The sequence below is a fragment of the Myripristis murdjan genome, chromosome 24 (assembly GCF_902150065.1).
Source record: "Myripristis murdjan chromosome 24, fMyrMur1.1, whole genome shotgun sequence".
In the NCBI taxonomy this organism is placed as follows: domain Eukaryota; kingdom Metazoa; phylum Chordata; class Actinopteri; order Holocentriformes; family Holocentridae; genus Myripristis; species Myripristis murdjan.
Window position 1 is genome coordinate 1,326,309 of NC_044003.1, and position 13,652 is coordinate 1,339,960.

Here is a 13,652-nt window from a genome sequence, read left to right on the forward strand (position 1 = left end):
TCATAAACTCACCGGCAGATGTTTTATTTCAGCTGGGGGTGTGTCACTCCAAGTTAACGTCAGCTCCGATTAATGTGGCTAAGCAGCAAAAGTAAGAACAGTAAGCAGTCACATTAAGGCTGAACAGAGTTATAGAATCACCTTTTCAGGCTGTTTTCAATTTACCTCTGAAATAAAGACCACAGCTTTCACAGATGTGTTGATTTATTAAATGTTCATTTCAATGTACAGATGCAAACAAATTGACAAATTAATTAAATCAATGGCCTAGGAAACTCATAAAGAATAAACAAATTAATAACAATTAATAGGCTAATTAATACCTGATAACATTAACGCATTAATAACAAGAACAAAGTTATAGCCGCACATCTCCGTGGAAAATCTGACAGGTACTGTCCGTGGTGCTGAATCCACCTCAGCAGGCACTGTCCGTGGTTCTGAATCTGCCTCAGCAGGTACTGTCCGTGGTGCTGACTCTGCCTCAGCAGGTACTGTCCGTGGTGCTGAATCCGCCTCAACAGGTACTGTCCGTGGTGCTGAATCCGCCTCAACAGGTACTGTCCGTGGTGCTGACTCTGCCTCAGCAGGCACTGTCCGTGGTGCTGACTCTGCCTCAGCAGGTACTGTCCGTGGTGCTGACTCTGCCTCAGCAGGTACCATCCGTGGTGCTGAATCTGCCTCAGCAGGTACCGTCCGTGGTGCTGACTCTGCCTCAGCAGGTACCGTCAGTGGTGCTGACTCTGCCCCAGCAGGTACTGTCCGTGGTGCTGAATCTGCCTCAGCAGGTACTGTCAGTGGTGCTGAATCCGCCTCAACAGGTACTGTCCGTGGTGCTCATACCGGCTTCATTTCCTGATCTCTCCATTATGCAGGCTAACAAAGTTGACAGCGGCTTTGGATGCGAGTTTCAGTGTTGCCATGGAAACCACACAGACTTGGGCAAAAAGATATAGGCGGAGTAATATTTTCAGTGATGAGGTATTTTTCATTAGAGCACAGCTAGCCGTGCTGTCATGCTCATTTGAGCACATTCTAAACGTCTGATTGACCAATCAGATTGCTCGGTCGGATCTACGATCTAGGTTACTCAGGTTGTTGTTACTCAGGTCCAGCTTCTGGTCGTTCCTTCAGTCAACAAAAAATCAGTCGGCTGCAGAGAATTTGACCACTGAGCCCCTTTTCTCTGCAGTGGCCTCCCATTACATGTTAAGGAAGCTGGTTCAGTTCAAATCTCCACATCAAGACTGAAAATCTCCCTTTATTCACTTCAGTGCAGCGTATACCCAAGAGCTGTTATTGTGATGTGACAGGACTTACCCAGGATCACATGTATGAACTTAATAGAAGGAAACAGAGGTTTTTGTCCCAACACTCAAAAACTCTTTATAGATAAAACTGTAAAGAATGGCCATCTGAAAAGGCCATCTATATTCAGTGTCGTGTCAAAAAAATGTTTTCACCTCCAGAATCGTACTAATGACAGCCTGTGCCCTCCTGGCCTTAATGAGAATGGACTCACAGGGAGTCCACCAGAGCAGAAATTAGGATTCAGTCACATGCCTTTTCCCCCAAAATAGTTCTGGTTCTTAAATTGGTTTGGCTCAAGATTCCTGGAACCAAGGTGCAAACTAAGGGACTGGCCTGCATTTCAACCAGTTTTTGCAGCTGAACTATTGAATCATCAATGGAGGGCGTGCACGATAGAATGTAATACTGTGGCAGTGCGTGACCATGGAGTCATGGTGACCCTGCCAACCTGCTGTCACCTACAGCACAGAGCTAGAGTTCTCATCGGGCCTGAAAATTAAGACCCGACCCGACCCGGGCGCGACTGGGCCAGCCCGAGGCCCGACCCGACCCGACTAATTAGCCGAACTTTAGGCCCGACAGCCCGATAAAGCCCAAAAAAAAAAAAAAAAAAAAAAAAAAAAAAATCGCCAAATTCCCCATTATTTAGCAGAGCCGGTCGGCCGCGGCACCGGGGCACCATCAGTCGGTATGAGGCGGGCCATCAGGCAGCTCACCTGTCAGATCCGGCAGACCTGACGGGTGGGCGCGGTATCGGACGGTGCCGCGGCCGGCCCGCCTGATACCGACTGATGGTGCCGCGGCATGTGCGGGTCAATACGGTAGTCTAGAAAACTGGAGATTTTTTTTTTTTCTCGTGCGCCCCCAAGTAGATTGCGCCCTGGGCAGTTGCACTGCCCATAGCAAAACCCGTCCCTGCTGCCGAGTCTGCCAGCACAGCGGGATACTGCTGCAACTCTCTCTCACTTGTTTGCGCTGCGCTCGCACAGCTGGTTGTCTGTCTGTCACTGAAAGTTTAGCCTCCAAATCCAATCCAGTCTCTCACTCTCTCCACCAGTCACATAAAAATGAAACGTCATAATCAATAACACAACACATAATTCTATTTTTTTTTTATTAAAAAAAAATAATAATAAATAAAAATCCCCCACAGAACCCGAAGCCCGACCCGACCCGCCCAATTCACGTAAATTTTAGGCCCGACCCGACCCGAAAATGTCGGGTCGGGTCGGGTCGGGTCGGGTTCGGGCAGAATATGAGAACTCTACACAGAGCCCGACCCCTCATACGTGTTGGAATAAATAACCTATGCTATCTGAGCCTGATAGGGTTCAGATTGAGAATAATAAACTGTAAATCCTGCCAGGAGTTATTCCGCCCCTTAACTCTGTATCTGCGGAAAGGGCTGTCTATCTACGATAGAACTGAATCCATCATAAAAAAAAAAATTCCAGGCTGTTTCAACATCAGGAATAAGTTGTATCCTTCTCCAGTTAAAATGAGACAAATCTTGTAAAAATCCCTGCTCTATAAAATGCTTTAAATTTCTTTTATAAATCAAACAGGGTTTTGTCCTGGGGATCTTAGTATTTCTAATAGCAGCAACAACACAATGATCACTCAAATCATTGTAAAAGACACCTGTGACAGCAAATTTGTGGTCAAGATTAAATCAATAAGAGTCGCCTTCTCAGGGTATTTAAGATTTGGGCGTGTTGGTGCATTTATCACCTGGGACAAATGTACTGAGTCACAGTATGATTTAAATATCATTTGACACTGGTTTTAACCAATCCCAGTTCAGGTCACCAGCCATAATTACTTCATTATAATGCAGCTGAGACAACAGCTGAGTCAGGGATGATAGGCTATCTTTGATGGCAGATGGAGGTCTGTAGCAGCCAACTATAATTATACAATGTTCTTTAGCTATTTCAAGATTTAAAGCTAAAAATTCAAACTGCTTGGAGACAGATTTGGAAAGTATGATATTCACACAGAATTTTGACTTTACATAGATAGCTATACCACCCCTCTCTTAGGTCGATCTGTACGGAAAACATTGTAGCCAACAATAGCAATGTCATTATTTACAATACTCCTGCTAAGCCATGTCTCTGACAAAATGATAATTAACAATAACCAACTCAATTTTTGGAAGTAGGCCGCACACACTTAAATAAATTACTCCAAGTCCAGACCTACATTTAAAATCACCTGGAGTAGCACAAACATTTGTATAAAAAAAAAAAAAAAACTACCATCAGGTCCAGGATTTGGTTGTACATCTCCAGAAATCAATAATAATAAAAGAACCAAGTATCTCCGTTTCATGTTTGTTCTGCAAGATGATATAGAGTGCAGCCTGCTTATAAAGACTGGAAGAGAATTTTCAGTAAATACAAAGCAGCTTTGCAAAACATACACACACAAAGGCCGAAGCAACAACTGATTTGAGTCCACAGGATTAACAAGAAAATGTTTTGGTAACTGCTTGTGCGGTTTAGAGAACAAGCCTGTAATCGCGTTGGGCAAAATCGGTGGGGAGCGCACCTGTCCCGGTACACTCTCCCAGCGCGAGACCGAGAGCGCATAGCCCCAGAAAGCTAGTGCCATGATCAGAGCAAGTAGGCATTTCATTGTCAAAAATAAAGTTTAAACACGCGAGCAGTTTATTCATGCAAACAGATCAAACACGCATGCAGTTCAAACACACAGCAGGTTATGTGAGCTGTTTTGTGTGTATGTGTATAATGAGAGAGAGAGAGAGAGATAAGAAGGGAGAGTGGGAAACCTGGGGCAGCGAAATAAGGAGCGGGAGGAGGGGGAGCGGAGCAGCTGGGCAGTAGATCAGGGGAGGCAGGCAAGCAGGCAGAGGAGCAGGCAGGTGAGGAGTTGGGCTTGAGCAAAGGCTATAATCCAAATAGAGAAGATAGTTGACAGCCAGTATGGTCTGTGGTGATTGTGACCAGATAATCCCAGAACTTTTTGGAGCCAAAATCCAAATCAATCACATAACTTTAGCACCAAACACACGAACATTGCAGGACAAACAAATCTGGAGACGCACATGCGGCCATCTTGGATTTCTAGCTAGCGTTAGCTAACAGTAACGCAAGTGTCCCTAGCAACACGACCAACACTACCAAGCGGGATGAGGAAAACCAGCCAATAACGCCAATATCTAACACTTTGATGAGATGCATTACAGTACCATTTATCATTCAATAACACAATGTTCACCCGCAACGCTCTATGCCACCTAACTAACTTATAAAGGGTACCGTTAGCAGATGAGTCTCAAAACTGAAGTTACTCATCTCCACACTAGTTTGTTAGGTTATCCAAACTGTTAAAGTAAATGTAGTTAAGCAAATATTACCATCAGAAAAAACCTCGTCGGAACAAGCCATCGACACGCCACTGATGTCCTCCAAAGCTAAAGTTGTGAACTGGTTTGTGGTCGACGGCTGCGGCAGTGGAGCGGAGTCCTTTGTTCCCGGTGTAAGCTGCCCAATGTCCAAGTATGGCATCTAACTGCGCGTACCATTTGTTGACTTTACTGTTGGCACCGCTTCTATTGTTGTGGTCCTTCAGCTTTTTGTAGTCCTGCTTCAATTTCTTGAGCTTCTCGCGGCACTGCTTTGCCGTGTGGTGAATGCCCAGGGAACGTAAATGTGCGGATATCTCCTGATAAATCTTCTCGTTTTGCTGAGAAGACTCAAACCCCCGCTGTATCTCATCGTTGCCATAAAATGCCAGCAACGCCTGGACCTCTTTGTCGGTCCATTTATCATACGCTTTGTCTTCCATTTCTTGCTGATCTTCTTAGAACTCCTTTTAAAAATGCGACTCCTCGTCGTCTGCTGAGTTTTAAAAATGCCGGCTATTTTGTCGCTTTCTGTTGAAAGCGTAAAGTGAGTAAATCCAATCGGCGCCAAGTAAACCCCAAGCCCCACCCAGGAGTTTTTCGGGGCCGTTCAGAGTACCTACCCCGAGGCAGGGACTTGTTTAGCCCCTGTAAAAGTTCCGGAACTCTGTCCTTAGGGGGTGGTTCCTGCGGTGGAGACACGCAACAGCAGCCCCGTAAAATTACCCCAAAGTTCCTACTTTTGTGTTCACTGCTTCACTGTTTGAACTTTGTAGATGTTTCAGCGACATGTACCAGGCCACAAGGAGCAGCAGATAAATCACATGGTGGAGGCTGAGGTGATGCTACTGCCAACAGGACACGATTTCCCTACATGTGGGCATGAAAACACCACGTGATGTGTGTGTGTGTGTGTGTGTGTGTGTGTGTGTGTGTGTGTGTGTGTGTGTGTGTGTGTGTGTGTGTGTGTGTGTGTTTCTCCACACAGGAGATGACTCTCCCTCCTCAAATGTCACACAGAGACACTGAGGAGTCATATATCCAGAGCTCAAACCCCGGGTACAGAGGCTCAGTGAAGGTGCTGCTGAAGGTGTGGAGGTGGATCAGTGTGTCAGAGGAGACACTGTAGAAGGACAGAGAGCCAGCAGGCCAGTCCAGATACACTGCCACTCTGTTAGAGGGGGGGGGGAAGGGATGGATGGGGATCCGTTATTGTGTCTGACAGTGAAACCACCCTCATGGCAGGCCAGAGTCCAAGACTTGTCATTCCTTCCAAATGCACAGTCATCACTGTTTCCTTTCCTGCCGATTCCTCTGTAAGCCACTGCAATAGAAACCCATCCTTCCCACTCGATCTCCCAGTAGCAGCGACCAGTCAGACCATCTCTACACAGCATCTGCCACCAGGAGTCAAACCTCTCTGGGTGATCAGAATATGGCTGCTCCTCTCTCATCCATGTCACCTTCCTGTTGTCCTCAGACAGGATGAGGTTTCTGTGAGCTGTGTTTGAGTCCAGTTTGAGTTCACAGTAATCTGATGGAGAGAACAAGACACAACAGACCTGCTGTGATTATGCATAAATACTAAAGGAATAAAAGATTGTCTTTGTCGTTGTCATTGGTTGTTTTGTTTGGTTCAGCAGGTAAAAGCAGCTAAGAGCAAACAGCAGAAACTGCAGCTGCAGCATCTAAACAGCTGAATGTTTGCTGCTTTGTGTTCAGGAGTCAAACTAAATCCACACTTACACTTCCTCAGACCTGGTTTCAACCACTGCTCTCCACCATGGTCCACCCTGGAGGAAGAAACAGAGTCAGAGCAGCAGATTCTCTTTGATGATGGAAACATGGGCAGTAAATAACCTTCCCTATGAAGGATTTAGCAGACCACATCACTCATATCCACCATTCAACATGAAACAATATTCCTCAGGCCTCTATAAGACATTGTGTGTGTCTCTCCATACCTGAGAGCCTCCAGTCTCCAGGTTGGATCCTCCAGTCCAGCAGAGAGCAGCTTCACTCCTGAGTCTCCTGGATGATTGTAGCTCAGGTCCAGCTTTCTCAGATGGGAGGGGTTGGAGCTCAGAGCTGAGGCCAGAGAAGCACAGCCTTCCTGTGTGAGCAGACAGCCTGACAGCCTGCACACCATCACAAACACAATCAGTCCACCACATCATCTACTTTGGGTTTTCACCAAAACCTACACAGATTAGGAAGCTGTTCAGTGACATGAAGCTGCATGTAAAGTGAGATTTAAACATTTAAACAATATGTAATATTTTCCTTGGTGGTCTAAATGATCATAACTCAGCAGTGGTGGTTCAAGTGCTGTTGATCAATAGCAGTGTCTGTTGAGATTTCAGCTCTGAAAAGAGCCAATCTGATTTAGCACTTCATTTTGTTTTGGAGAATTAGAGCAGACACTTTGGGAAAGATTTTGCTGCTTTCACCAAAACTAGGACATTTTTATTCTATTGGCAACATGAATGTTGTCATCAAGTTTCATGGTGATCCACCACAAAGATTTGGAGATTTGCTGCTCTGGACCTAACTGCTGAGCGACTGACGCGGTGACGTACAGGCCTCTGTTTCACAGCAGGTCAAGAAGGGATGAAGACAAAAACACTGAACAGATGATCCTGATATGGATCTTACATGGTTACACTTTACAGATTCTGGATTACTGAGCTGAGACAAACTGCTTTGAGTGAATGGACCTTAGTGTGAAAAGTGACAAATCAGTCAACCACTGTAAATGGACATTACCTGAGAGCCTCCAGTCTGCAGTGTGGACTCTCCAGTCCAGCAGAGAGCAGCTTCACTCCTGAATCCTGCAGGTTGTTGTTACTCAGGTCCAGCTCTCTCAGACTAGAGGACTGGGAGCTGAGAACTGAGGCCAGAGCTGCACAGCTTCTCTCTGACAGATTACACACACTCAGCCTGAGGAAGAAGTAGAGATGAATCCATTATTTATTTACTTATTCTTCTGTATACAAAACACCAGGTTTTGTGTTAAATATGTCCAGTTCTCTATGAACCTACACAGATTTCTTGGAGGCTTTGACCAGTGGCAGCAGCCCCAGAAGAGCCTCCTCTGAAGCAGAGTATTTCTTCAGGTCAAACACCTCCAGATCTTCTTCTGATGTCAATAAGATGAAGACCAGAGCTGACCACTGAGCAGGGGACAGTTTGTCTGTGGAGAGACGTCCTGAACTCAGGTACTGTTGGATGTCCTCCACTAGAGAATGGTCATTCAGCTCATTCAGACAGTGGAACAGGTTGATGCTTCTCTCTGGAGAGGAATTGTCCCTGATCTTCTCCTTGATGAACTGGACTGTTTCCTGATTGGTCTGTGAGCCACTTCCTGTCTGTGTCAGCAGGCCTCGTAGGAGAGTCTGATTGGTCTGCAGTGAAAGACCCAGGAGGAAGCGCAGGAACAAGTCCAGGTGTCCATTTGGACTCTGTAAGGCCTTGTCCACAGCACTCTGGTAGAGGTGTTTTAGTTGGGAGGCTGATTGTCCTTCTGACAGCAGACTGACTCCAGAGTTGATGAATGTCACAAAGACATGAACAGCAGCCAGAAACTCCTGAACGCTCAGATGGACGAAGCAGAAAACCTTGTCCTGGTACAGCCCACGCTCCTCTTTGAAGATCTGTGTGAACACTCCTGAGTACACTGAGGCTGCTCTGATATCAATGCCACACTCTGCCAGGTCTGCTTCATAGAAGATCAGGTTGCCTTTCTCCAGCTGCTCAAAAGCCAGTTTTCCCAGAGACAGGATCATCTCCCTGGTCTCTGGAGTCCAGTGTGGATCTGTCTCAGCCCTCCCATGATACTTGACGTTCTGTACTTTGGACTGAACCACCAGGAAGTGGATGTACATCTCAGTCAGGGTCTTGGGCAGGTCTCCTCCCTCACTGGTTTTCAACACGTCCTCCAGAACTGTAGCAGTGATCCAGCAGAAGACTGGGATGTGGCACATGATGTGGAGGCTTCGTGACATCTTAATGTGGGAGATGATTCTGCTGGCCTGCTCCTCATCTCTGAATCTCTTCCTGAAGTATTTCTCCTTCTGAGGGTCAGTGAAGCCTCTCACCTCTGTCACCATGCCAACGTACTCAGGAGGGATCTGATTGGCCGCTGCGGGTCGTGTGGTTATCCAGAGGCGAGCAGAGGGAAGCAGGTTCCCCTTGATGAGGTTTGTCAGCAGAACGTCCACTGAGGTGGACTCTGTAACATCAGTCAGGATCTGGTTGTTCTTGAAGTCCAGAGGAAGTCGACACTCATCCAGACCGTCAAAGATCAACACAACCTGGAACTGCTCAAACCTGCTGATTCCTGCTTCTTTGGTCTCAGTGAAGAAGTGATGAAGAAGTTCCACCAAGCTCAACTTTTTCCCTCTCAGCAGATTCAGCTCTCTGAAAGTGAATGGAAATGTGAAGTGGACATGCTGGTTGGCTTTGTGTTCAGCCCAGTCCAGAGTGAACTTCTGTGTTAAGACTGTTTTCCCAATGCCAGCCACTCCCTTTGTCATCACTGCTCTGATTGGTTGATCTCTTCCAGGTAAAGGTTTAAAGATGTCTTCACATTTGATTGGTGTTTCTGGTCTGGCTGGTTTCCTGGATACTTTTTCAATCCGTCTGACCTCATGTTCCTCATTAAGCTCTCCACTCTCTCCCTTTGTAATGTACAGCTCTGTGTAGATCTGATTCAGAGGTGTTGGGTTTCCTGCTTTAGCAATCCCCTCAAACACACGCTCAAACTTCTTCTTAAGGTTACATCTGAGTTCACGTTGGTACCCTGCAAGAGTTCCTGAAAGATAAAACGAGAAAAAACATGAACAAAATAGATGCTCTATTAAATGTGAGAAATGTGAATACATTCATTCATCTTCTAAACCGCTTATCCTCACTCGGGTCGCGGGGGAGTGCTGGAGCCTATCCCAGCGCTCATAGGGCGAAGGCAGGGAAACACCGTGGACAGGTCGCCAGTCCATCGCAGGGCAGGAAATGTGAATATTTCATGGTAAAGGTGTCTATTGTCCCATTTCAATTGTTGGCAAAGGTTATTTTAGTTTTTCTGCAATAACTTCCATACCAACAATTCAATGACATGGTTACAGATTAATTCTTGTATTTTTAAACCCGGGCTCTATTTTTCCAGCTTTTGTGGTCCCAGTGGCTAATAGGGGCTATATTTTTTGGAATTGAGGGGACGCTATTGAGAAACGAGTCAGTAGGTCACGCTCCCCAGTAGCTCCTGTAAATTTTAATTATATTTGGCATTAATTTAACATATTGACAATTAGGCTTGGGTACCAAAACCCAGTGCCAATAGGGCACCAGTAATGAGAGTAATGAGACCGAATAAGAATGAAAATTTCGGTGCCTCATTTCGGTGCCGCCCCTTGGTGTTCTGGCATCAACTTGCAGTTGCTGAACGTGACGTCAGTGCTGCTACTCAGCACACTTGTTGATCAGAACTGATAGTGAGGGGATCAATAAAGATGCCGAAGGCAAAACGCTCTAAGGTTTGGCTACATTTCACGTCTAAGGAGGATGCAGACGTGCAACAGATGCCTTAACCCTTTCACGCATAGCGGTCACTACAGTGGACAGCTTAAAAGACAGTTTAAAAGTCATTTTCTCCTAAATGCAATGGTTTCTATGGTGGAATTGCATATCAGCTGTTAGAGTGCTCTCTGCTGCTCCCCTGCATTGAGGTTTATGCAGAGACTGTCAGTTCTTGGTGCTGATAACGTAATACTAGTAGAATGACATGGTAATACCAGTCCTGCATCCTGAAAGAAGTATGGAGACTCACAGAAATATTCATGCCCTAAGAAGAGTAAAAACACATAAGAAAAAAATCTGGACTCAGACTTTCATAATTCATGCATGAAAGGGTTAAAGCAATGTCATGCAAGGTAGGTAACACGTCGAATTTAATGAAACATCTGGCGACACATGGAGTTTATTTAAAAGCCGAACAATGCACCGTGTTTGATAATCTACGTCAGTGTTCCCAACCACCGGTCCGCGGACCGGCACCGGGCCGCGAGACATTCCCGACCGGGCCGTGCAGCCCGACTGTAACCCCCCCTTCCCCGCGGTTGCGCACAAATGGCACAACTTTATTAGTACCATCTGTTACTTGTATTTATATTATATTTAAGTTAATATTGTGTTCAATTTGGCCCTGGAAATAAAAGGGTATTGTTTTTTGAGTGTGTGCGTTTTCGTTTTTTTAAGTACCGGTTTGAGAACTGTTTAAGCACCAGAACCGTTTAAAAAATACAGAGTAGGCACCGGTATTGGATAAAACCCAACCGATACCCAACCCTAATGACAATTCCCACTACACGTCAGGCCATCATATATCTTAAGGAACAGCCCAGACATCATTTATGCACATTAGGCCAGGATGAATGGAAGTTTGAGGATGCATTCCTCTAAAGACAAGAAGCTGAGAGAGACGGGCCCTGCCGCCCTGGACTCCCTTGAAGTTAGCTATGAGACAGCTGATACCACTATTCTAGAGGCCATCACTGCGCTACCTGCTGATCTGCAAACAACCAAGATCGAGATTTGCCATACAATTGATACTCGGATCAATGAGGCTGCCACCACGATTAGAGGAGAACTGTCTGCTCTTAAGACTGAAACTCAGAGCCCCATCCAGGCCTTGTAAACATCCAGTGACCAAACACGGCTTCGCTATTACAGAGCTGGAACGTGCAGCCATGTACAAGCTGCAGTCAGAGGGGAAACGTTTATGCACAGAATTTTTTTTTTACAAGTGAACACAAGATACAGATGGTGGACAGACAATACACACCACCACAGACAATAACATAAAGTTGTGATGGTATGTATGTGTGTGTGTGTGTGTGTGTGTGTGTGTGTGAGCCTGTGTGTTGATAAGAAAACAGAAGATATAGTAATATAATGAAAATAACTAAAATAATAATAGTAATAATAATAATAATGAAATTAAAAAAAAAAAAAAAATATATATATATATATATATATATACATACATACATACATACATACACTATATTACCAAAAGTATTCGCTCACCTGCCTTTACTCATACTATGAACTGAAGTGCCATCCCATTCCTAACCCATAGAGTTCAATATGATGTCGGTCCACCTTTTGCAGCTATTACAGCTTCAACTCTTCTGGGAAGACTGTCCACAAGGTTGAGGAGAGTGTTTATAGGAATTTTTGACCATTCTTCCAAAAGCGCATTGGTGAGGTCACACACTGATGTTGGTCGAGAAGGCCTGGCTCTCAGTCTCCGCTCTAATTCATCCCAAAGGTGTTCTATCGGGTTCAGGTCAGGACTCTGTGCAGGCCAGTCAAGTTCATCCACACCAGACTCTGTCATCCATGTCTTTATGGACCTTGCTTTGTGCACTGGTGCACAGTCATGTTGGAAGAGGAAGGGGCCCGCTCCAAACTGTTCCCACAAGGTTGGGAGCATGGAAATGCATGGAAATGTTTTGGTATCCTGAAGCATTCAAAGTTCCTTTCACTGGAACTAAGGGGCCAAGCCCAGCTCCTGAAAAACAACCCCACACCATAATTCCTCCTCCACCAAATTTCACAGTCGGCACAATGCAGTCTGAAATGTACCGTTCTCCTGGCAACCTCCAAACCGAGACTCGTCCATCAGATTGCCAGATGGAAAAGCGTGATTCATCACTCCAGAGAACGCGTCTCCACTGCTCTAGAGGCCAGTGGCGGCGTGCTTTACACCATTGCATCCGACGCTTTGCATTGCACTTGGTGATGTGTGGCTTGGCTGCAGCTGCTCGGCCATGGAAACCCATTCCATGAAGCTCTCTGCGTACTGTACTTGGGCTAATCTGAAGGTCACATGAAGTTTGTAGCTCTGTAGTAATTGACTGTGCAGAAAGTCGGCGACCTCTTTGCACTATGCGCTTCAGCATCCGCTGACCCCTCTCCGTCACTTCACGTGGCCTACCACTTCGTGGCTGAGTTGCTGTTGTTCCCAAACGATTCCATTTTGTTATAATAGAGCTGACAGTTGACTGTGGAATTTTTAGGAGCGAGGAAATTTCACGACTGGATTTGTTGCACAGGTGGCATCCTATGACAGTTCCACGCTGGAATTCACTGAGCTCCTGAGAGCGGCCCATTCTTTCACAAATGTCTTGTTTCACAGTCTGCATGCCTGAGTGCTTGATTTTATACACCTGTGGCCAGGCCAAGTGATTAGGACACCTGATTCTGATCATTTGAATGGGTGAGCGAATACTTTTGGTAATATAGTGTACATACATGCATACACATACACACCTAAGCATACATACCCATATACACATATATAATATAATACGAGCTGATACGACACATCATGATGCAATATAACAGAATATGTAGTATAATATCGCATGATATAATTTATCATGGCATAGTAATCTATTATTATATGATATATATATATATATGATATTATATGATATGATAAGATACATAACATAATCTGATATGAGCCGATATATCCTGACACTCATAAGAATAATAATTGATGATATATATTGCAATGAGGGGTGAGGCCAGACTGGGGCATCAGGGAGGCGAGCAAGAGGGCCCCCCACCAGGCCCCAAGCAGCACAGCTGGAGGCCCCAGCGGGAAACGGGGGCGAGACAGCAGTGAAAGAAACCCACCCCACCACCCACCTTTTTTTTTTTATTTTTTGTAAACATCCAGTGACCAATCACGGCTTCGCTATTACAGAGCTGGAACGTGCAGCCATGTACTTTTCAAATGCAATAAGCAAGCTGCAGTCAGAGGGGAAACGTTTATGCACAGAATTGACTCAACTCACAGACAAGAGTATGGATCTTGAAAGGCAGTCTAGAGGACAAAATGTGCACATTACAATGGAAGGGAAGGGACTGAGAAAGGTCATTAGACAAATACATTTGTGTCGCA

The 13,652-nt window shown here is 45.4% G+C and overlaps 1 protein-coding gene across 1 annotated transcript in view; it reads right to left on the reverse strand.

The window, feature by feature from the left end:
- LOC115356555 (NLR family CARD domain-containing protein 3-like) overlaps positions 1-13,652 on the reverse strand; it is a gene marked incomplete at its 5' end in the record, with an annotated part of 38,304 nt that overhangs the window by 17,707 nt on the left and 6,945 nt on the right. Inside the window, 2 exons of the mRNA XM_030047769.1 lie at positions 7,448-7,621; positions 7,724-9,494. Coding sequence (XP_029903629.1) covers positions 7,448-7,621; positions 7,724-9,494 — 1,945 coding nt within the window. The remainder of the gene's footprint in view (positions 1-7,447; positions 7,622-7,723; positions 9,495-13,652) is intronic.